We start from the raw sequence: 22,225 nt of genomic DNA, 5'->3' as shown, positions 1-22,225 counted from the left end.
TAAGTGTTTTACCGAGAAAAAACGACAACAACCCGGTTTCTGAAAAGGAAGGCATTCTTTTGTGTGGATCCCGTTACAAAACAGCTCATTTTTATTTACCCACTTTGTCAGTTCCGTTTTCAAGCCTAGCCCTCTATTGCGGCTTTGACCAGAGATAATTAAAACCAGAGGTCTGTGAGTGAAAACAGTTGAGGTGAGGACTTGTATTAGACCACCTACTCCTTAACAGTTTAGGAGGTTAAAAGCTGGGAGTATTTTGTTTTTTCATCCTAGTGCCTGGAAGCTGTCATCACTTGCATGTCCTCTTGATCTGAATTCAGTCATATACATGCCCAGGCCCCATCCTCCCCAGCTGAATGGGGAGCCCTGGGGTCAAGTAGGTGCTGTGCATATTGTTTGGGGCTGATTAAGGGACGACAACCATCTCAGTCAATGTGGCGCTTGACCAGGCCAGCTGCTTTTTATTGCTCTGGGAAGAGGAAGAGCAGATGTTAGATTGTTTTGATAGTACTGTCTTCTCATTTCAGAATCCACACTGGTGAAAAGCCTTTTGTTTGTAGTGATTGCGGAGCAAGGTTCACACAGAATCACATGCTTATATATCATAAAAGATGCCATACAGGTAGGTGAGAGCATCAGCTCATTTTAAAAAAAAATATTTCGGCTTGCTGAATTCAGGGTTTGAGTTTCTCTAGTTTCGATCCTCTACAGTGAGTTTTTGGGGATGCCCCATTTTTGTGTTAAAATGTTGCAAGTCATAATTTGTGGAAGAGCCGTGGCTCAGTGATAGAACATCTGCTTGGCACGCAGAAAGTCCCAGGTTCGATCCTCATTATCTCCAGTTAAAAGGATCAGGCAGTAAGCAAGGAGAAAGACCCTCAAACTGAGACCCTGGGGAGCTGTTGCCAGTCTGCGTAGACAGTACTGACCTTGATGGACAGATGGTCGTATTCAGTCAACGGTAGCTTCGTGTCATAACATAGAGTCCAATCCTTAGCAGAGAAAGGTGAGGTATAAATGAAATAAATAAAGTAACAGTTTTAGAGGTATAACACTTACAGTGTCTCATCTCTAGGAACACCAGGGTTATTGAAACCCACCCATCCAGATGGCTAATTCCAGAGAGATGCAGAGTATGTAGACATTGTATTATTGCAAATTAGCTGCTGCCATCTAAGTACAAGGCAAGTTCCTCCCTTTCCAGTCTAGAAATACGCACAGAGAAGAGAAACTTGAACTGTGACTGTTGCTGTGGTTTCCCATGTGCAACAACGAAGGCCCTTCCGTCTCTTCTGTTAAGTTGCTTCTTTATAGCATTCTTATAAATATTGTTATGAAAGATTAGCAAATTAGCAGTTGCCTCCGTGGTAGCCAGTGTTTTTGGAGTGCTGAATTGCTGAGTTGTTGCCAGCTATATGGCCTGTTGTCTCAGAGCCAAGCTACAAGTGACTTTTTTCACGTGGAGAACACTTGATCATTTTCTCAAGTTTTCCTGGGAACTGAAGTCCCAGTGTCCTTCCCCTCTCTGTTAGAATCGCTGCCCGAAGAGCCAGAGAAAGCCTGCTGCAGCAGCAGCTTTTGCAAATCGTTCCTCCAGTCACAAGCCTGCTCTCAACTATCGTTTGGGGGCAGGCAGCTGCTACTTTCTCCCTGGGCGTCCTGCTTCTGGGGAGCTGCTCTGGAGAAAGCCACCGTGTCGGTGAAGCTCCAGCCGCTGCGACAGCAGAAGAATCTGCTGCTGCTCTAAGATGCCCTCATTTCAGTTTTTCTCCAGGAACTCAGGAGCAAGGGAAGGACACATTCTAACAGAGAGGGTAAGGACACTGGGACTTCAGTTCCCAGGAAAACTTGCAAAAACGATCAAGTGTTCTACGCGTGAAAAAAGTCACTTGTAGCTTGGCTCTCATTCTGTGCTGCGTTAAAGTTTTTTGAAACTCCGTTTTGCCGTGGTTGGTTTGGTTATCAGCCTGTGAATTAGCATTGCTTGTCTGCTGGGGTAGCCTTCTGAATGGCCCTTGGTGGAAATGCCAAGGCAGCAGTAGCTGCAAACTCCATCATTGGACATTTAGCAGTAGCTCATAGTGAAACGATAAAAACCAGAAATGTACTTGATGAGGGACTAAATCCATACTCTTGCTTTTCTCTTCTCCCATTGCTACATGCTTGTAGGGGAACGGCCTTTCATGTGTGAAACGTGCGGGAAGAGTTTTGCCTCAAAGGAGTATTTGAAGCACCACAATCGGATCCATACGGGGTCCAAGCCTTTTAAATGTGAAGTTTGTTTCCGAACATTTGCACAGAGGAATTCACTGTATCAGCACATTAAAGTTCATACAGGTAAGAGGAAGGCAAGTGCTTGAGGAGTGAAGGAAATGATGGTTTTCAAGCTCTCTGTAATAGGGGTTCTCAGTCACTGCAACTGATATTCTAATTCTAGTTTTAAAAAAAATTGAAGACTCCTGTGGTTGGCAGAGGCAATGGCTGTTGCGAAGATAATCTCAAGGAAATCTGGGGGGCTCAGTTAATGTGCCTCATTTTCATAGGAGATACGGTCAACTTTTCACATCTCTCCGATTTTCCTTACTCATTAAGCCTCTTAATGCTGTTGTGAGCTTGCTTTTTTGTTTGGGGTGAGTAAAAACATTCTAAAGTTTTTATTTATTTATTTATATTCAATTTATATTCCACCCTCCCCACATCAGCAGGCTCAGGGCAGATTACAACCAAGTTTAAAATCATATTTCATAGTATATACAATTTAAAACCATAAAACATCTTAAATACATATAAATATATATATATATGTACATTTGTAAACACAGTGGCACGCAATCTAGACGACCACGTTTTTAGCCATCTCCAAAGTATTTTGGCAGGGAAATATGAGAGATGGAGGTGTCACTAGTAGGGAGGGCATATCGGTACTCCCCCGGCTAGGGGTCACCTCCCTGCATCAACCATATGCCTGGCGGAACAGCTCTGACTTACAGGCCCAGCGAAAAGCTAATCTCGCCGGGCTCTGGTCTCATTAGACAGAGCGTTCCACCAGGCTGGGGCGAGGACTGAAAAAGCCCTGGCCATGGTCGATGCCAGGCAGGCCTCCACAGGGCCAGGAATCTTTAATAGATGCTTATCGCTAGAGCGAAGAGACCTCTGGGGTTCATATGGTGAGGCGGTCCCGCAGATACGCCGGTCCCAGTCCGTATAGGGCTTTATAGGTTAGTACCAAAACCTTGAACCTGATTCGGTACTCCACCGGCAACCAGTGCAGCTGACGCAATACCGGCATTATATGCACACGCATCGGCGTTCCGGTGGTGACCCGCGCCGCTGCATTCTGTACCAGCTGTAACCGCCAGATCAGGTTCAGGGGAAGCCCAATGAAGAGTGCGTTACAGTAGTCCAGCCTAGAAGTGACCATTGCTTGGACCACTGTAGTCAAGTTGCTGGACGAAAGGTAAGGGGCAAGCTGCCTGGTCTGTTGAAGATAACGAAAAGAAGACCTGGCAGTCACAGTGACCTGATCCTCCATTGTCAGGGAGGGATTAGTTGAACACTTTTTGAGAGAGACTGGTGTCTCACTTCATTTAGCATGGCTTATTCCGAGGTAATTGGTGCCTTATCTGTACTTAATGTATAGTGCTCTTCAGTATTCTGGCTAGGTCCCTTGGCTGAGGAGTCTTTCTGATTCTGCTTGCTTTTGTTTTGTTTTGTTTGCACTGTATCCTCTTGCAGTCTGCACAGTGTAAAATCATAAAATAAAGTGCTTTTTTTGTAACCTTTATGCAAATTCATGTATCCTTTAGCTCCTTTTTATATTTCTCTGTGTTTTCCTCTTTGCATTCTTCTTACGGCCTGCTCCCCGAAGGCTGTAAATCAGCTTCTATTCTGTGCCTTGGTCTTTCTCCCCCTCTTTTCACTCCTTATCTATGGAACTCTTTGTCATTCAGTTGACCGTCAGTCTCTTAAGACCCCTAAGATATTTATTTCAGCGCATCCGCTTGCATTCAAGCATCATTTCAAGCCACCGTTCAGCCAGAATGTACATGAAGACAGTTTGCCACCAGGTTTGTGCATACCTTGGGTGCCTTACTCCCTCCCTTCTGGCATAGAGCTTGACAAAGGAATCCTGGTTTAAAACCAAGTCCATCTTACTATAATACACAAATGCAGGAGTGCAGCTTAGCCAGACTACACACACATGTGTGTGTTGTAATCCTAAAGCAACATTTAATCCAGACTTGGAATCCAAGTGGGGAGTGGGGAGAAATGGAACTCAGGTTAACTTGAGCGCCTGCATTCGTACATTATGGGTAGCTGGAATTAGTTATAATGCAGGATTCTTTTACAAAGAAGGAGAAGAAAGATACTCAAGCATAACAACAAGGCACAATTGTGTATTCAGGCATAACGGCGGCTTCACATGACATCTGAATACAGCTGAAAAGTCTTGGCTTTCTCCTCCTCCAGTTTTTCAGTGTCGTCATATTATGTTTCAGATAGATGGTAATCTCATTGGGCCAAGCCAGTTTTACTTGTCTTGTACAGGACCTACCTTTTTTTAAGGCGCCTTAATCTTATTTTTATTTATTGTTAATAAACTGTTTAATCTCTTTAGTGCCACCTTGATATGATAAATAGCAAGGTTGCTGTGTCTAGCTCTGCAAAATAACAGTGTGAAATCTATTGGTGTAGATGGCTTTGAAGAAAAGGGTGTGAGAGGTCACAGAGATACGGATGTATACATAAGCGTAACAGCATTTTAGGTCGTTGTTGGCCCTTCAGTCTTGTGCTCAGTAGACACGGTTCCATTGCAATCGAAGGCAGCCCTCTGACTGGCTAAGATTCTGATTGTCAAGCTAGAAAGCAAGACCCTTTCCATCAGCCTGCCTGGGATCAGCTCCAATTTGGCTTCTTCCCTCCCAGAGAATTTGGCTTCTTCCCTCTCTTGCAACAGCCGTTTCATCTGGTCATTCTGGAACAGTTACATACATTATCAGTGAGCTGGTACCTGGAGTTGCTGGCTTTCTTCTCCTCTTTCTGTCCCCTTTTCCTATTGCATGTATCTTTTTGTAGGTGATGTTTTGAATTGTAAGTCTTGAACGCAGTGGCAGAAAAGCATGTTTTTTTTTTATTAATGCTTCACACATTATTACATTTCAATACAGTCACAGTTCTCCTATGATACATCTTTTACCCCTTTAGTAACCCTCCCCCCGCAAGGTGGCCATCCTATAACTACAAATTAAATTTTTAGCCATGAGCACATTTTTTCCAATTTTCCAAATATAGTTGTATTGGCTTCTCCATTATATACCCATTGAAAATATACAGACCATTTCTCTTTTATCTCCTCCATTTTTCCATCCCATGCCTTATCTTTTTTTAAACATTCCAACATATCCGATTGAATATATTCATACAAGTAGTCATTCCATCTTTCTAAGGTCCATTTTAACTTCTCCTTCCAACCGTATGCAATCACTGCATGTGCAGCTAGTATCATTGCTTTGAAAATATCCTGGTTTTGTTTCTCAATTCTAGTGTTTCCCAATACACCCATGAATAATAGATCTACATCTATATTGAGGTTGACCTTACATACCAATGCTATTTTTCCCCGTACCTTGTCCCAAAAATCTATGACCTTTGGACACTCCCACCATAAGTGGGAGTACCACCCTTCTTTTGCATTGCAATGCCAGCAGTTAGGTTTCATCCCTTTAAGCATGTATGCCAATTGGGCAGGAGTTCTATACCACTTCATGATAATCTTTCTTTCAAGTTCTCTATACTTTTCTAGCTTAATTGCCTTCAAATTCACCATTAACTTATTAACCTCCTCAGAAGTTATTTGTTTTTCTTTATTCCATTTATTTTTTAGAGTTCTAAACATAAACTCCTTATCCCTCACCAATTCAAGGTAAATTTTCCCTGCCAGCCCTTTCTTTATTTCATCCACATATAATGCATGTTCTATATTATTGTCTTCCCTTTTAATAGCTTCTTTATATTTATCTTGTTTAATTAAATGGTGTAACCCCATTAAATTTAACCAATATCTTTCCCCCAATTTTTGATTCAATTCCTGAAGTGGTAACAAATCCCCTTGACCATTATACATGTCCTTTACTCTAGTTATACCTTCCGCCTTAAGATCTTCCCAAAATTTCGGGTTCATCTCCTTCTCCCAGATATACTTAAGTGGAGTCCATTTTGAGTTCTGTGGCATCATAGCCGTTTTCCACCTCTTCCAAGCAATCAAGGCTATTTTTCTTGGGCCCTTTGCTTGTCTTATCTCCTTTTGCAGATCTCTAGTATAAATTCCATAACTACCTGCTCCCTTATTGATTGCAGATTCAAATCTTACCCACTTATCCCCTTTCCTCCATTCTAGCTCCATCAATGCTTTCAACTGAAATGCATCATAATAAGCTTGCAAATGTGGGAGTCCCCATCCTAAATCATCTTGGGGCATATATACCAATTTTTTTGAGATTCTTGCTTTTTTCCGGCCGAACACCCAATTTTTAATATTTTCATCCCATTTCCTTATATCTTTCTGGTCAAGTTCTATTGGGAGTACCTGAAGTAGATATAACATCTTTGGTAATATAATCATTTTAACTGCTCTAATTTTCCCTAAAATACTCAAATGTTTATTCTTCCAATCCTTCAATTTCTTTGTTATCTTTGTCCAAACCTTATTATAATTGATTTTTTGTAGCTTCTCTATGTTTCTAGTAAGATATACTCCTAAATATTTAATTTTACTTACTCCTGAATTCATCCCCGTTAGAACTAATATCTCTCTTTTAGTTTCCCTATCTACGTTAAGAAACATTATTTCAGATTTCTTAATATTGACACCAAGCCCCGAGCTTGACTTGAAATCTTCTAAAATAACTAGCAGTTCTCTTATTGCCTGTAGCGGATTACTTATTGTCAGCAGAATATCATCCGCAAAAAGATTTAACTTAAGTTCTTCCTTACCTATTTGAAATCCCTGAATTCTACCACTATTTTGAATCCTATCTGCTAGGGGTTCCATTGCTAATGCAAATAGCATCGGGGATAATGGGCAACCTTGCTTTACTCCTCTCTGGATTGAAATTTCTCTAGTATGTCTATCGTTTATTCTAATAACTGCTTTACCACCCCTATAAATTTCCCTTATAGTATTTAGGAACGGTCCAGTAAAACCAAATTTCTCCAATACCTGCATTAAATAATTATGATTTAAGGTGTCAAACACCTTATAAACATCTAATTTTAGCAGAGCTAGGGTTTTCTTTTCTTTACCAAACAAAACATTTAATATAGTTCTCAATGGATGGGCTATAAATCTATTCTTGACAAAACCATATTGATCTTCCTTAACTAGTTTTGGTAAGTGTTTTTCCAATCTATTAGCTAGAACTTTTGCGAATATTTTGTAATCTTGATTCAATAAACTAATTGGCCTATAAGAATTTGTATCTAAAGGGTCTCTCTGGGGTTTTAGAATTGGAAGGATCTCAGCTTTCTTCCATGAATCTGGCATTTTACCTTCTTTTAATATATAGTTAAATAATCTTTGCATTTCTGGTATCAGTAACTCCGCCATTTCTTTATAATATTCTGCAGTGAATCCGTCCAAACCAGGGGATTTTCTATTTTTTAGACCCTTTAATACTTCTGCTATTTCCTGTCGTGTGATATCTTTATTCAGGCTCTCCCTCTGTTCTGTCGTTAAATTGTTTTCTAACTGTTCATCAAATTTTTGATTTTCTCCAGATTTAAATAACTGTTGATAAAATTTAGCAAATTCCTCTCTTATCTGAGTATTTTTAAAAAGCTGTTTATCCCCATCCCCCTTGATGCATCCAATTTTTTGCTTTTCCTTCCTTGTCTTTAAGTAATTGGCCATTCTTTTCATTGTATTTATATTGATTCTGTGATATTCATTTTTCACTAATATTTCTTTCTTCCACATAGATAAAGAGTCTAAATTCTCTAGTTCTTTTTAAAGTTTTTTTAGGAGTTCTTGAGTCTGTCTACTGTAATTTTCCTGCAATTCTTTTTGTTTTTGTATAATTTCGCTTACTTTCCTGCTTCTTTCCTTATTGTTTTCCCTTCTAATTCTAATTTCTTTAGCAATATAAACTCCCCTTATGACTGCTTTAGCAGCATCCCAGAGCACTTCTTCCGTAACTGAGTTCCTATTTTCTCTAAAATAGAGCTCTATATCTCTTCTTAAGTCCATCCGATCCTTCTCTGTTAACGGCATATTAGCCTTATATTTCCAAATATTTTCTTTCTGGTCTTCGCTTAATTTGAGTTGCGCTATCAAAGGGGCATGATCCGAAATCCATATAGGTTCAGTTATTGTTTTCACCACCTCCGTCTCATTTGTTTCCTTTATCAAAATATAGTCTATATATGAAAAAGTCTTAGATCTATTAGAAAAATATGTAGGTTGTGGTGTTTTCCCTCCATAAGTAAATGCGTCCTTCAATTTCCATTTCTTAAGTTTCAAAGTTTTACTTTTCTTAAAGTCATAATTAACATCTCCTGCTACAACCAATTCCCCTTCGTAGAAATTCTGTAATTTCTGAAATACCTTGTTTAAAAAACTTACTTGACCTGTATTTGGTGCGTATATAGAAGCTATTGTAAACTTCCTGTTGTTCAGCTTGAATTTCCAAAAAACGTATCTCCCTTCTGAATCAAATATTTGATCTAATACTTGTATCTTTAAACCTGAGTGTACAAGGATAGCTACCCCTCTTGCCTTTTTAGTTCCTCTTGCCTCCACCTTTGTTTCCCATAATGGGGAATTCAGCAAAGGTTTCTTATCTGTTTTGCCTTTATGGGTTTCCTGTAGGCATACTATATTTATTCCCTGTTTTTTGATCAAATTTTTTAATCTGTACCTCTTTAGATCTGAAGCCAATCCATTTATATTCAAAGAAAGTAATTTAATTATCTCAACCATTCTCTTTTGTAAATTTGATATATGTGTGCTCATTTCTGTCCTTTCTTACTTTGATGGTCACCCCCATTCCCCTTCCCCCTTCCCGAAGAGCCTCCCCTAAGGGGTATACAAGTGACATACGCCTCCTGACCTCTTCGTTGCTTAATTGAGGGTCGCGTTCCCATCCCCTCCTCCCTTATTATTTAGTTTAAGCATGTTTCAATAGAAGCCACCTTACTTATTTCATATTTTATCCATTCACAAGGAAAAAATCAAAAATAAATTAACATCAGTGCTATATCTTCAAACAGAGCCTTATTATGAAGTACCAGATGTAACCTAAGAGCGACTAGTGTCTTTTCTCAAGCGCTTTGGCTTGCTTTGTAATGACTGGCTTGACCCCCCTTCTTCTTCTTCGGTGCTAGTTGTAGTAATGTCAAAAGCTTCTTGTTGCTCAGATTCTTGATCCTCCGTGTTTTCTGATTCTAATGACGCCGTACTAATTCCCAGTCTCTCCATCATTCTCCTTGCATCTTCTGGGTTTTTTGCACGTAAGAGTTTACCTTCTCTAAATACCAAAATTACCGCTGGGTATCCCCATGTAAACAATATTCCACTGTCAAAGAGTCTTTGAGTATAAGGTTTTAGCAATGCTCTTTGCTGCAGCGTCTCTGGAGAAAGGTCCTGTCTTATTATCACTTTAGAGCCATTAAACTGTAGGTCCTTCTGGCTTTTTAGCCTTTTATAAACAATGTCTCTTGTTTTCTCTCTTGCAAATGCCATAACAATGTCTCTTGGCTTTGCTCCCAGACCAGGTTTGGGACGGAGAGATCTGTGTGCTCTTTCTATTTCCTCCGGGCCAATTTTTATTTCATGTTGTTCAAACCATTCAGTTAGCCTTGCTTCCAAATCAGTCTTTAAGATATCTTCAGGAATGCCAGACAAACAAATGTTTCTCCTCCTTTGACGGTCATTTACAGAAGCTAATCTGCTAGTCAGTTCCTTAATTTTGGCCTCATTAGCTTCAGCTTTCTTGGCTGCCTTGTCAGCAGTATTTTTTATGCTCTTAATTTCTAAGGCCATCTGTTTCAAGTCTTTCTTGAGTGCCTTAATATCACCCCTAACATTCTGTTCTGAGGTGGTGATAAGCTGCGTTAAATCTTTCAGCTCTTTTTTAGTCGCCATTTTACACTTCTTTCCTTCTCTCCCAGCCCACGTCTAGGGAGTATAGAAGCAAAAGTTCATCTTCGTTCTTCTGTGCCTCCACACATGGGGACTGCGCAGGCGCAGGCCAGCCGCCGGAGAATTTTCTAGAGCTTCCATGGCTCCGAAGGGGCCGTTTGTCGCGCGCCTCAGCGACCGTTTTCCCGCCCAAACAGTCACGTGATCCTCCAGCGACCAACGGCCCCTTCCCTCAGTTCTCTTCTTGCCGCCGCTTGGAGAGAACGTGAGCTTCGTTGCTCTGTGCTTTTGTGCTTCGTGCTTTATTCTGACTGATTGCTTGGCTTTTGACTTCGGACTTCGTGACCTCGACTATTCTTCGGATCTCGTTTTGGACTTTGTTGTGGACTCGGTAATTTGACTCGGACTGTTTTTGACCTTCCTTTTCGCGTGCCCCTGAAGATGGCCTCAAAGGCTCTCTTCAAGCATTGCCTCCAATGCCACACGAAAATGGCCAAGACCGATGGCCATGAACTGTGCCTGTTTTGTTTGGGGGAGACCCATAATGTGTCGGCCTGTAAGATATGCCAGGGCTTCACCAGCAAGGCCCGGCAGGAGCGCAAGGCCCGACTGAACTCCTCCCTGTGGCAGAAGGTCATGTCCGGAGGCGCTCCGTTGCCCTCCCCCAAGGCCGGCCCTAGCCCCTCTGCCGAACGGCATTCAAGAGCTGGCTCAGTGGCCTCCGCGAGGTCGGGGTCGAAACCGCGTCCCCCGAGTACCTCGGCGTCGAGAGCGGCCTCTCCAGCGCAGGGACCGGTGCGGCCGCCCCGTAGCGCGTCATCTACCAGGTCGGATCCGAGACCTACGTCGGAACCGAGGATCCTGGTACCGAGTCCCCGGTCGGAACCGACGTCCGGATCGGTTCCGATGAAGCCTAAGAGGTCGAAGCCGAGGTCCCCTTCGAAGGCGAGGAGCGCGTCGGTTCCGAGGTCTTCTTCGGAACCGGCGAAGAAGAAGAAGAAGACCAAGCATCATCGGTCGCCGCGTCCCGCTCCTCAGGAGGAGGTCATCGTGCTTCCTCACACGCCTTCCCCTCATCTGGGCTCCCCTGAGCCAGAAGACATCTCCGTGCCGGTGCCGGATCCGATGGCCTTCGAGACGGTGCCCGCAGAATTCTCGTCGGGGCCGGAGCCGAGCCCGCACCGTCGGAGCCGACCATCGCTTGCCCTTCGGTCGCCGAGGCTGGAACCGAGCCCGTCTCCTCGTCGGAGCCGTCCGTCGCCTGTCCGTCCGTCTCCACCTCCGGTCGGTCGTGAGCGGCATGGTTCCGGGGACAGTGTCCGATCAGTCCGGTCCACTGCGTCCCGGCATCGACAGGCTTCCTACCTCCCCTCGCCATACCGTTGCCAATGGGAGGGGGCACCTGCGGGCTTCTCCGTGTCGGAACCGAGGCCTTCGACATCGAGGTCGGCGTGGGCTCCCCCTCCACTCCGGGCTCAGGAATCCGAGCTCGGTTCCGATGAGGAGGAAGTGGAGAGCTTTGGCGGCTACCAGTCGGAGTCCTGGTCCGAACCGTCGCCAGCTGAGGAGCTAGTGCCATCTGCGGACTCGCCATTCGAGGACCTCCGCATCTACGCCGACCAGATGGCAAGGATGGCCAAGGCTCTCGAGATGGATATCTCTTCAGCAGTCCCCCAGACCAAGGACAAGCTCCTCAAGCGTATCTATGGGGATAATCCGGCGTACGTTGGCTTCCCCATGCTCGAGGGTATTGAGGAGATTGTGGAGAAGGTGTGGCAGGTGCCCTGTGATCAGCCTCCAACATCCAAGCGCATCGAGCAGCTTTACAAGATCAAGCAGGGCACCTGGCCGGCGTTGGTGAAGCACCCTCCACCTTCCTCCTTGGTCACAGAGGAGTTCAACCCCCGACGATCGGGTCACTCCTCGGTGCCTGCCGATAAAGAGGGCAAGAAGCTTGATGCCATGGGCAGGCGCCAGTACATTGTAGCTTCGCTGGGTCTGAGGATTGCCAACTACCAGACCATCATGGCAGGGTACCAACTGTACCTCTGGGAGAAGTTGGCGTCCTATACCCGAGACCTCCCACCTGAGCAGAAGGCTGTGGTGTCCCTGCTGCAAACAGAGGCTGTCCGGCTGTCTAAACAGCAAATGAATGCTGGGAGCCACGCGGCTGACACTGCTGCTAGAGGGATGGCTTCGGCGGTGGTCCTCAGGCGCCACTCTTGGTTGCGGTCGACGGCCCTGTCCCAAGAGGTGCGTTCCAGGGTGGAGAGCATGCCCTTTGAAGGGGACTCGCTGTTCTCCAAGTCCACCGACGAGACCCTGAAGAAGAAAAAGGAGGACAGGCAGACGGCGCGGTCTTTGGGTCTGGCTCCAGCGGACAAGCCCTCCTCCAGGTCACGGTACGCTCCCCGGTCCGGCCCTTACCATTACCAGGGCAGATACCAACAACAGCGGCCGGGCTACCAACAGTATCGTGCCTACCAGCAGCGGCCTTACCCTCCCGCACAACAGCAGAGGAGGCGTCGGCCTTTCAAGCCTCGTCCGGCACAACAACCGGCCCAGCAGAAAGATCAGCAGGGCGCCGGGAGGCAGTACTGATGGGTCACGCCAGCCGTATCCCCGAACTTTTCGGACAGACTGAGTCCACTCCTCTCTGAGTGGGAGTCAATAACATCTGACTCATGGGTCTTAACTATTGTTGAACTGGGATACGGGCTGGAGTTTGTTGAGCTGCCTAGATGCAGTTCACCCCTGACAGCTGTCAATAACACTATGGCCGAGCTGGATGCGGAGATCGTGTCGCTCCTGGCCAAGGGTGCTGTGGAAGAATTGCCCTATGAGGACTCTGTAAAGGGTTTCTTCTCTAGGTTCTTCCTGGTCCCTAAGAAGGATGGGGGCTTACGTCCCATTTTAGATCTGAGGGGCCTTAATGCCTTCCTCAAGGTGACCAAATTCAAAATGGTTACGTTGGCGGCTGTGATCGCCTTGCTGAAACAGGGAGATTGGTTTGCGGTTCTTGACTTAAAAGACGCATACTTTCACGTGGGCATACGGAAGGAGCACAGGAGATACCTGAGCTTTGTTTACCGGCAAAGGGTTTTCCGGTACAAGGTGCTCCCCTTTGGCCTGTCCACTGCCCCACGAGTGTTCACTAAATGTGTGGCCCCTGTGGTTTCCTTCCTGCGGGAAGAAGGCTGTACCATCTTTCCGTACCTCGATGACTGGCTCATCATGGCTGAATCGGAGTCTAGGCTGGTGCGGGACATTGCCTTGGTACTTAGCACTTGCCAACGCCTGGGGCTCCTGGTGAACTTGGAGAAATCCAAGCTGGTGCCCAACTGCAAGGTGTCTTACATTGGTGCACTTTTAGACTCTGTGGAGGGTAAGGCCCTGCTCCCCTTGGAGAGGGCTCGGTCCCTAAGGGGTCTAGTGTCCATGTTTAAAAGGAACCGATTCCAGTCTGTGCGCACTATCCAGTGCTTACTAGGGCATATGGCAGCGGCCACCTCTGTGGTGCCTTTCGCTAGGCTGCGTATGCGCCCTCTCCAGAACTGGTTTGTGCGGAGGTACGATGCTCTGCTGCACCCTCCGTCCCTCAAATTCTCTATCCCGAGGGTCATCCTCTCCTCCTTGGACTGGTGGCTGTCTGATGACAACTTGTTTAGAGGGACCCCTTTTGGGTATCAACACCATGACATCACGGTTACCACTGATGCCTCTCTGTTGGGATGGGGGGCTTACTGTGGTGATGTGTCTGTGCAAGATGTCTGGTCTGACAGGGAAAAGACCCTCCATATCAATGTGCTTGAACTAAGGGCCATTCGTTTCGCACTTGTGTCTCTTACAGCACTGCTGAGAAATCGTCAGGTCTTGGTGCAGACGGACAACACGACTGCCATGTACTACGTGAATCAGCAGGGGGGCACAGTGTCCATGGCCCTGTGCCGGGAAGCCACACTCACTTGGCAGTGGGCTATCAAGAACGGCGTGTCGCTCCGTGCTATACACGTGGCTGGGTCAGACAATGCCCGGGCAGATGCCCTCAGCAGGGTCCCTTTACTAGACCACGAGTGGGAACTGAACGGAGAGTGCATTGGGCCGATCTTCCAGATGTGGGGTCATCCAGTGATAGACGTGTTCGCCACTGCGGCGACCACCAAGGCCCACACGTTCTGTTCCAGGGCAGGGAGCGACCCCCTCTCTATTGGGGATGCCTTCCAGTTTACGTGGACGCAGGGCTTGCACTACATGTTTCCTCCGTTCCCCTTGATTCCCAGGGTCCTGTGCAAGATAGAGGAGGACGGGACGGACTGCATCCTAGTGGCCCCCTTCTGGCCACGGCAGGTTTGGTTCCCGAAGCTCCTGCGGATGTCCCAACGGACGTATGTGAGTCTGCCCCCTCGGCAAGACCTTCTCCTAAACGGGAGCCTAGTCCACCACGATCCCAGGAAGCTGCACCTGACGGCTTGGCGGATCGTTCCTCCCCGATAGGCTTTACTGACGAGGTACAGAGGGTCCTCCTGAATGCTCGTCGGCCATCCACTAGGCGCGCTTATGCGGCCAAGTGGCGCAGGTTTGAGCTCTGGGCACTTGCCAGAGGAGTGGTGCCCGAAAGCAGTCCCTTGGGGGTTGTGTTCGAGTATTTGTGCCACTTGCATGGCCTGGGCTTGAAGGTGTCCTCCCTCAAGGTACACTTGGCAGTGATATCAGCTGCTCACGCCCGAGTTGAGGGTGCTACGGTGTTTTCTCACCCACAATCCCGCCAGTTCCTTAAGGGCATGTACAATCTTTACCCACCTGTGTCGGCGCCAGTGCCTCAGTGGTCGCTGTCCTTGGTGCTCTCACGTCTCATGTTGCCTCCTTTTGAACCTATGGCTACATGCCCCTTGGATATGCTATCCTACAAGGTAGCATTCTTGGTGGCCGTCACATCGGCCAGAAGGGTCAGTGAGCTGTCTGCACTGCGGTCTGACCCTCCCTTTCTTGTGTTTCATCCCAACAAGGTGGTCCTGCGTCCCTGCCTCGGGTTCCTGCCCAAGGTGGTGTCCGCCTTCCACCTCTCGCAGGATATCTCACTGCCTGCATTCTTTCCTCAACCTTCCTCTAAGGGGGAAAAGGCCCTCCATTCCCTAGACTTGAAGAGGGCCCTAGCCTATTACCTGGATAGGACGAAGGGATTCCGTTCCAGTCCTCACCTGTTTGTATGTTTTGGGGCCAAGGACAAAGGTAGCAGGGCTTCCTCACAGACCCTGTCTAGGTGGATTGTGACGGCCATTAGCAAGGCCTATTCCCTGGCAGGGGTGGCTTGCCCGCTTCATGTCAGAGCCCACTCCACGCGGTCCCAAGCATCCTCTTCGGCACTCCTCAGGGGGGTGCCCCTGGTTAACATTTGTAAAGCAGCCACATGGTCCTCTGCAGACACCTTTGTCAGGCATTATGCCGTTGATGTCAATGCGGAGCAGGATGTATCTGTGGCCAAGGCTGTCTTACACTCCCTTTTTTCCTGAGGGAGTTTTGGAATGACTTTCTTGGCGTACCTGTTGGGTACCCTTGAGTGAAAGTGTGTATATATGTACCTGGGGGTGTGTATATATGTAAATATTGAGTATTTATGTGTCCTTACACAGTATTTTTACATAGATGTATATATGCATATCTATTTATTGTTGATCTTGTTTGCTTAATAAAATTGTGTTGGACTTCACCCCCGCCTTCCTTATTGTGTGAAGCTTGGTACAGTCCCATGTGTGGAGGCACAGAAGAACGAAGATGAAAACAGGGTTAACATACCTGTAACTTATGTTCATCGAGTTCTTCTGTGCTGACACACAACCCTCCCTCCTACCCCGCTGTGAACTCCAATGCACGATATTGTGATGGCTGTAACGGAAATTGGTGTTTTTAAGGTGTTATGGCTGAAGTGTGTTGGTCAAGCGGCGGCAAGGGAGAACTGAGGGAAGGGGCCGTTGGTCGCTGGAGGATCACGTGACCGTTTGGGCGGGAAAACGGTCGCTGAGGCGCGCGACAAACGGCCCCTTCGGAGCCATGGAAGCTCTAGAAAATTCTCCGGCGGCTGGCCTGCGCCTGCGCAGTCCCCATGTGTGTCAGCACAGAAGAACTCGATGAACATAAGTTACAGGTATGTTAACCCTGTTATATCTCTCACCTCCAAAGGCTCACAGAGAATACAACCTCTCTGGTTCTCTGGCACTTTTCCACAGATGTTTCAGACTGTTTTTCAAAGTTTCTCTCTCTTCTTGGCAGCTTAATAACAAATTTCTCCGAGAGGCAGTTTTGGGAGTGTCTTAACCAGATCGACGCATGCGCAGTTCGGCAGAAAAGCATGTTAAAAACGCATCCAGTGATAAATAGTACTGTTGTATCACTTGATCGTAAGATGAGTTCAGTGCAATTGCAGGGGGCGAAGATCTTGAGGAAGGCTGTGGCTCTGTGGTAGAGTACCTGCTTGGCATGCACGAGATCCCAGCTTCAATCTCCAGTATCTCTAGTTAAGCATCAAGTTGTAGGTAATTTGAAAGACCTGCACGTGAAACCCTGGAGAGCCACTGCTTGTCTGAGTAGACCACACTGGCCGTGATAGACCGATGGTTTAATTCAGTATAAGACTTGATTGCCACTAAAGTTGTCATCAGGAGCTTCTGCAGCCAAAAGTAACGATGCTTTCTGGGTTGCAGGTGAGCGTCCTTACTGCTGTGATCAGTGTGGCAAACAGTTCACACAGCTCAATGCCCTGCAACGCCATCATCGGATTCACACGGGGGAGAAGCCGTTCATGTGCAACGCTTGCGGTCGGACATTTACGGACAAATCCACTCTCCGGCGACATACTTCGGTAAGGAAGGAGGTAGACTTGTCCCGAAAACAACCACCCCATTTTATACAGCCTAACAATGCAGTGACACCCACATACTCTTAAGCAGAAGGGGTGGGCAACAGAGCATAACCCTCACGTAGCATGGCCGCTTTCAGAAGAAAGGCATTGTATAGGGCTAGCTGACCTCTTCCTATGGAAAGGGCAGGAATCATCTTTCCGGTTTTCATTACTTAAGAAGTGCAAATGGGGAAACCTGTCACTGCTTCAGGGATTTCATAAATGATGTAGCATTTTACATCTCCTTAGGTGATGGGCCATTTTGGAAGCAGTGTGGTAGGCTGCACAAACTAGTTTCTCACACCAAGACAATTTATTCCTTGTCTTTTTTTGGATGATTTTTAAGTTACCTTGGTTAAGTGCCTTCTCATATGCAGTCAGTTTTCCGTGAGTATCTTTCCATGAGGACACAATAAACTGCTTTAGCTATATACCTTTTTTCTTGCTTACCAGAAAGCCCAAAGGCAGCCAGTTTGGTGTGGTGGTTAAGAGTGGTGGGACTTTAATCTGGAGAACCAGGTTTGATTCTCCACTCCTCCGCTTTAAGCCATCTGGGGGACCTTGGGTCAGTCACAGCTTCCCGGAGTTTTCTCAGCCCCACCCACCTCACAGGGTGTTTTGTTGCGGGGATAACAACAACATACTTTGTAAACCACCCTCAGTGGGCGTTAAGTTGTCCTGAAGGGCGGTATATAAATCAAATGTTGTTGTTGAACACAAATCAGGTAGTTATTCAGAGTTATCCTCTTGGCTTTCTTATATTTTTGAGTTCGTAGGTGTTCCTTTTTCCCTGTAATTTGGGAGGGATCCTCCCACCACTAGCAGCTTTTTTGCTGTGGCCGTTTTTGCAGCCAATTCCATGGGGGCTATTTGGTCACACATTACGGGAGAGGCAGGCTACAGTTGTGGGAAACTCTACTTGAGAGCTTCATTTGTTGGAGCTAGTTTTTCTGCATGGCTGAATAAAAAACTTGGAAAGGGCTGCTATCAAGCTTGTAACAAAGCAGACGTGCCTTACATGGTCTTCTGGCCCTAATATTTAGCACTGATATAGCACAAAAGCTTCAGTGCGTTTCATGTTGCTTGTTACTATCCTTAGAACGACCTACTAAGGCAGCTCAATATTATTACCTTCACTGAGGAAGGAGCCGAGGTTTAGCGTAAAACTTCTGTAGCAGATAGGTTCGATCTTGGGAAGTTCCTGATTTCATCAGTTATCCTCTCAGCTCCTTTACTACCACTCTAGGATACGTTCCCTTCCCATCCCACCTGAATCAGCGCTCTGCTAGTTCGAGTCCTTCCACTGCCATGAACTCTGCAGGTGGCCTTGGATAAGCTACTCCTCGCATACCCAGCACCCCAACTGTATTGTGGGGATAATAACAACATTGACTTTGTCCACCGCTCTGAGCGTGGCACTAATCTGTCCAGAAGGGTGGTATATAAGCACGCTGTTGTTGTTGTTGTTGTTGTTGGGGGATGCACAGAACACTGATGAGTTAGTCGCCTACCTGACCAGGAATCTCTACCTTATACCTGAGTGGGCAGCATTCAGCTAATTGGATCCAGTTCTGTAGACAACAGTTAAGAATACGAAGTTTCAAGGCAGTTTGAAGGTGTTATTGAAAATGATGAGTGCCAGTGGTGGATTCTTTAGGTCTGTTTTGTTGTTGTTCAGATTCACGATAAAAACACACCTTGGAAGTCTTTCCTTGTTGTTGTTGGAGCCTCCAAGAACGACGAGGATCATAAGACGGAGCTTCCTGATGAAGAATACGATGCGGCTCGTTCTAAAATACCAGAGAAGCTGCTGTCTTTCCCTGAAAATGGCCACTATCAGAGCCTGACTGCCATCCAAGGGAACGTAACTGCTCTGCACGAAAACGGATCTTCCACAGTAACAGACTGCAAATCGGCAGGGCCCCAGGAAGCCCCACTGGGTACTACTTTGCATGATCTCACAGTCCTGCACACCCAGACAGACTCTCTTCAGCCACCTCTTCACACTTTAGTGAATATGGAATAGCATCTTCTCAGCAGAAAATCCCAGCCAAGGATACATCTCATCTTGTAGACTCTGCTACCACCCATGGTCTGCAAATTAAGGCTTACAATGGATGTTCTAAACACTCTGGAACCAAACCAAGATTCTGGAATTGTCTCTTAGCTGAAGAGTTGTATCTACTAATTCTTCAGAAGACAATTATTCTGTCTGTCTTGTCGATATATTTTAAAGTAGGTCTCAGATTCCACACAAAGCTGGGAGAAAAATAAAAGGGTTATCCATTGTTCTAATTCATATTCCTTATCCTTGGCACAGTGGTTTCTTGGCTATGGATAGAAAGAGGGTTTGTTCCAGCGATCCCCTTTGAAAGGAGAATAATTGTTGATTAACATTGGTTTTGCATTTGTATGCAAATAAAATGTGAAATATTATAGCACAGTCTTTCTCTGGGGACCCAAAATTCCATGTGATTTGAGTATCACTTTTGTATTAAGCAAGAAACAACCCACTTCATTAAATCGGTGGTATGAATTTCTAAAGTTGTTCTTCGAAAGACAGCTGGTTACTTTTGGAAAACTTGCGGAAGAAGGGGGGGCGGTGCCCAGGAGACAAAGCTGCATTGCCCCAGTGAAGTTCGTTTGGATGCTTTGCTGCCAGGGTTGATTATTTCAGTAATTTTACGAGGATTTCTGAGTCATGTTGTTTAATTCTGTTCAGAACGGGTAGGGTAATTTTACAAGCATTTGACTGTATATCTGAGCGTTCCTCTAAAGTACTTGGCTCACTACGCACATTGCTCCTGCCCTCTGCAGTCTTTTCCTTGTCACCACCATTCTTCTGGCAGAATTGTGAGCTCTTAGCAATCGTGTCTTTCCTGCCACTGTCCTAAGTTGTCACCTGTGCTGGTGAACAAAAGAGGACATTCACAGGCAATGGGCTGGATCCGTACTAAATTTTCAATCAGTGGAATAGAATTTTTCTGCTTTCCCTCTCCACTACATCCCACTGATCGCCACAAAATGCTGTTGTGGAGGTGGGGGACCGATGGAAACTACCAATCTAATCTGGATCCAACCCAGTTTGCTTCTGAACTGTTCTTTGTTCTATAAATATAGTTTTGAAACTCTTCTCTCCTCAGTTCCTCCACGTCTAGAGGTCAGGCACACGGCCACGAGATGGACCATTCTGCATGATTTTGTTGACGGTCTAGCTGTAGAGTTTGGCAAAAACTATCAAACTCAGTTGAGAGACCAATGCATCTTGAAATAAGTGTTTGCAGTTCCAAGCTAAACTGAATTAATACTGTTTTATAAAATTAACACAGATATTCTCAATTCAGATTTCTGGCAGCTTCCTGAAATTTTCTAGATTCTCTTGTTTTATCTTTGCTAACATTTCTACCAAAGGCTACATAATCTCTTGGGGAATTCACATCACAGCCATGACTGACAGTCCAGATAACGGCTATCCAGAAGATACAGCGATTGACGTCTCCCGTTAAAATCTCCAAAAGTTTTTCAAGGAAATGAGGCCATGTAATACAATCAAGGCAACCATGCAAGTTAAGGTTAACCATGCAAATTCCACAATCTCTCATGAACGTTTTTTTTCCCCTCATTGGAAGCATTATGGGAGCGAAGGATTATTTTGTATTTGCTATAAATATAACTATACTGTGCCTTTTTATTTTTAAATTCAGAAAAAGTTGGAAGTGCCAAATCAAAAGCATGCTGAGGTCTGACTTTCCCATTTATTCCAACCGGACTTCAGTTTGCTAGTATAATTAAGAGCAATCCCTTCCTTATGATATACACACACCATGTAAGTATTGCTCCTAAGAGTTTGTTGGGGCTTTCAACTGGCTATCCTTGATGCCTGAATATAGACTCTGATGTAAACTCAGTGTTTGGCTGGGACTGAGACAATGCTGTAACAGAAGGGAAGATGTTAAAACACAACGAGAATGTTAACATAGCCCCTTTTAAGCATACTGTTGTTTCCTTCTGCCTTTGCTACAGTACCGAAGACCTAAGCTGCTTTTGCTTTTCCATAATGCTGCAAACTCCACCACCACCCCTCCTGTTTAGGGGGCTTTTTCTTTGTTCTCTGTTGAATAAATGGTTTTGATAAACTCGTGCTTAACTAAACAGGGCCCTTGTAAAAGTCACAACGGGGCCTTGCTTTCCCCTGCTCCTGCTGACTTCAGTGGCTAATCATGTCCTAACTGAGACAGAAACTATTGATGGAGTAATGCCATCTCCAATGGCATTATGTTTACAGGGTCCAGGCCAAGTCACTTTCTCAAGTCCATGGTGAGTTGTGTTTCGTTTAATACAACAAGCTTGAGATCTCTTAATCGTTCAGTGTTAAATTGCCTCTCTAGATGATCTGGCCCTTGAGTTTTTGCTTTTTGTCACACACACCCCCTTAAAGTTGAAATCACTTAGGAAAAACCCCCAGCCAACCCCAAGCAGCACAATGCTCTAAACATCTACTCTTTTATTCGCTGAAAGGAAAAGCAATAAAAGACGGACAGTATGAGGGTTTGTTTTGCTTTTGGGAAGCCCTTTTAGTCCTTATTTTTGTTAAATTCATTAAAAGGGACCTTTTAAGAAAAAAGCGGACTTCCAAGAGGTTATATTTAAAAATATTTATTTTATTAGCCATGTGCTCCTTTTTTTGACTATGGACTTTTAATGACCGATCGCAAAGAATTTGTAGCGAGTATTTAAATCTTTTATTGTTAGTATTTTAAGATAGGGAAATTTTTTTGTACTTCATGAAGGTGTGGAAGTGGGCTAACTTGTATAAAATGGTAAGCCCTATTAAAAGAATTTAAACAGCGCCGTTCTTGTTGTCGGTTGACCTGTTTGGAAACGTTTGTTGTACCTGAATACGCCTTTCTATGAAGATATTTAGAAGTGCGATTCCCCCACTGTGGTGCCTGTTGATGTGTTTCCTGGTGCCTACTTGCTTCTTCTCGAAAAGGCCAATCCTGCTCAGTGGAGGAGGAAGTACTTTGGATGACGGCAGGAGGCATTGCATTTGGGTCCAGGGAAAACCCATTAGATTACAACTGCCTCCATTTATACGACAGTCTTTGGGCAAGGAATGCCCTACTCATTTTGTGATTACTCCTGCCTACTCCTGGCAATCACTTCAGGTGGTAAATCACTACACTTTCTCA

At 45.4% G+C, this 22,225-nt stretch overlaps 1 protein-coding gene across 1 annotated transcript in view; it reads left to right on the top strand.

Annotated features, from left to right (window-relative positions):
- The window catches only part of LOC129341877 (GDNF-inducible zinc finger protein 1-like), a 28,994-nt gene extending 7,164 nt beyond the window's left edge, over positions 1-21,830 (top strand). Inside the window, exons 3-6 of the mRNA XM_054997240.1 lie at positions 528-622; positions 2,170-2,337; positions 16,837-16,994; positions 18,712-21,830. Of these exons, the coding sequence (XP_054853215.1) occupies positions 528-622; positions 2,170-2,337; positions 16,837-16,994; positions 18,712-19,059 (769 nt within the window). The 3' untranslated portion in view covers positions 19,060-21,830. The remainder of the gene's footprint in view (positions 1-527; positions 623-2,169; positions 2,338-16,836; positions 16,995-18,711) is intronic.
- The last annotated feature ends 395 nt before the right edge of the window (positions 21,831-22,225 follow it).

Source organism: Eublepharis macularius, chromosome 1 (assembly GCF_028583425.1).
Source record: "Eublepharis macularius isolate TG4126 chromosome 1, MPM_Emac_v1.0, whole genome shotgun sequence".
In the NCBI taxonomy this organism is placed as follows: Eukaryota; Metazoa; Chordata; class Lepidosauria; order Squamata; family Eublepharidae; genus Eublepharis; species Eublepharis macularius.
The sequence above is the reverse complement of the archived record's forward strand: the minus strand, read 5'-3'. Positions and strand labels throughout refer to the sequence as shown.